Genomic DNA, 2500 nt, shown 5'->3' with positions numbered 1-2500 from the left:
TCCTCAGCTCATTAAGGCAGTCAGCCAGCTGATTGCGGACGGTGGGATCGGGGGCTCACGGTTCCAGCAGGCCCTCGCCATCATCAACAACCTGGCCAACGGAGACGCGCCCCTGAGGGTGAGTCCATGCTGGGGCCCCTGCCCCGCCCAAAACGATCTCTCCCAAACCCTGTGTGTCCCCATGTAGACCCTGTGTGTCCCCATAACCCCTGTGTGCCTGTAACTCTGTGTAAACCCTGTGTCTCTGTAAAGCCTGTGTCTCGGTAAAGCCTGTGTCTTTGTAAAGCCTGTAGTAATGTGATGTGTCCCTGCAGAACACCTCGTTCCCGGCGGAGGTGAAGGACCTGACGAAGCGCATCCGCACGGTGCTGATGGCCACGTCGCAGATGAAGGAGCATGAGAAGGACGCGGAGATGCTGGTGGACCTGCAGTACAGCCTGGCCAACTCCTACGCCAGCACCCCCGAGCTGCGTCGCACCTGGCTGGAGAGCATGGCCAAGATCCACGTCCGCAACGGAGACCTGTCCGAGGTCAGGGCAGTGTGGGAGACGGGGGGCGTTATTGGGACCTATCCATGTTCAGGGGGCATTATGGGTAGCTCTCTGCGGTTAGAGTGCATTATGGGAGACTGGGTGCATTATGGGTAGCTCTCCGAGGTTAGAGTGCATTATGGGTAGCTCTCCGAGGTTAGAGTGCATTATGGGAGAATGGGTGCATTATGGGTATTCTCTGAGGTTAGAGTGCATTATGGGAGAATGGGTGCATTATGGGTATTCTCTGAGGTTAGAGTGCATTATGGGAGAATGGGTGCATTATGGGTATTCTCTGAGGTTAGAGTGCATTATGGGTATTCTCTGAGGTTACTGCAGTTAAAACTCATCCCTGTCTCCCCCTGCAGGCGGCTATGTGCTATGTTCACATCTCTGCACTGATAGCAGAGTCCCTGAAGAGGAGAGGTGAGTGTGTGAGCGTGCGAGTGAGCGAGCGAGAGAGCGTGCGAGTGAGTGTGTGAGCGTGCGAGTGAGCGAGCGAGAGAGCGTGCGAGTGAGCGTGCGAGTGAGCGTGCGAGAGAGCGTGCGAGAGTGTGTGAGAGAGTGTGTGAGCGTGTGTGTATGTGTGAGCGTGTGTGTATGTATGTGTGTGAGTGTGTGTGTATGTATGTGTGAGCGTGTGTGAGTGTGTGTGTATGTATGTGTGAGTGAGTGAGTGAGTGAGTGAGTGAGTGAGTGAGTGAGTGAGTGAGTGAGTGAGTGAGTGAGCGTGTGGTGGATCCATTATGGAGGTGGATCCATTATGCTTTGGGGTTGTGTGGCAGCTGGGGGCACAGGAAATATTGTGTGAGTGGAAGGAAGAATGGCTTCTACCAAATATCAAGAAATTCTAGAGGCTCAAAGGTCAGTCCAGACATTGAAGTTGAAGAGAGGTTGGGTTTTCCAGCAAGATAATGATCCAAAGCATACCTTGAAATCAACCAGGAAGTAGCTCCAGGAAAGATCTCAAACATGCCGTACGTGCAAGGAGGCCGAATAATATTTATGAGCTAGAGGTGTTCTGCCAGGATAAATTACAAAAGCGAGAATTGAGAGACTTAACTGTCTACAGAAAGCATTTACAAGCTCTTTGTGTTGTCCAAGGAGGAGTTACAAAGTACTTACTGACAGGGTTCCCAAACCTTTGCACAGGGCAGGGCTTTTTTATTATTTGTAAAAAATTAACTGTAAAAAATGTTAAGAAAAATGTATCTTGCTCATGTTTTTAACATTGTACCACTTAGAGGTCAGGTTTGCTTCTGTTCACTTCGATATTAAGTGTAAAAGGCTTTGTGACCAGGGTTGTCCAAATATGTGCACACCACTGTGTATGTTGCTTGTATATTCTCATATGTGCAATGTATGTATTCAGTCCCGGCCAAAAGTTTTGTCACGAGTGGACAAAAGTGACAATTGCTAATTACCCAACTCTTAATTAGGTAATAAAGTTAGGAAACAACACAAATTAATCATAAGTGTCTAAAGTTTATTAGAAGCTAGCAAAATGACATTTCAAAATTGTTACTAAATGTTACAGCTTGGTAATGATCAACAGGCCAGTTTTGGCCAGACAAAAGTCTTGTCGCAATGGCCAACTCCAATTTCTAGGCCACAGTGAATAAGGAAGAAACAAACAAGGGGCTTGATTAGTCAGCTGTAGGTAACTTTGAGCTATAAAAGCAGACATTTGACACTTTAAGCCATCAAGTTCATGCTCAACATTGCTTCTGTCAACATGCCCAAGATCAAACCAGAAACCAAAGTGCTGATCATCAAGAATCTCAAGTCCAAGCCTCCTGCTGAAGTTGCAGACATTTTCAATGTGTCTAAACGGCAGGTGGAGAGGATTCGCAAGCGCTATGAAGAGACTGGCGACGTCCATGAAAGACCCAGGTCGGGCAGACCGCGCAGGACAACTGCTCGAGACGACAGCTTGCTGGTCCGACTGTCAAAAGCCAGCCCCATGTCAA

General features: G+C 48.5%; 1 protein-coding gene across 3 annotated transcripts in view; it reads left to right on the top strand.

Annotated features, from left to right (window-relative positions):
- dock10 (dedicator of cytokinesis 10) overlaps nt 1–2500 on the top strand; it is a 98061-nt gene that overhangs the window by 82411 nt on the left and 13150 nt on the right. For all 3 annotated transcript variants that reach the window (XM_061217124.1, XM_061217123.1, XM_061217125.1), the window contains 3 exons: nt 8–118; nt 315–530; nt 899–956. In XM_061217124.1, the coding sequence (XP_061073108.1) occupies nt 8–118; nt 315–530; nt 899–956 (385 nt within the window). The remainder of the gene's footprint in view (nt 1–7; nt 119–314; nt 531–898; nt 957–2500) is intronic.

Source organism: Conger conger, chromosome 13, assembly GCF_963514075.1.
Source record: "Conger conger chromosome 13, fConCon1.1, whole genome shotgun sequence".
NCBI lineage: Eukaryota > Metazoa > Chordata > Actinopteri > Anguilliformes > Congridae > Conger > Conger conger.
This window is presented reverse-complemented; position numbering and strand designations above follow the sequence as displayed.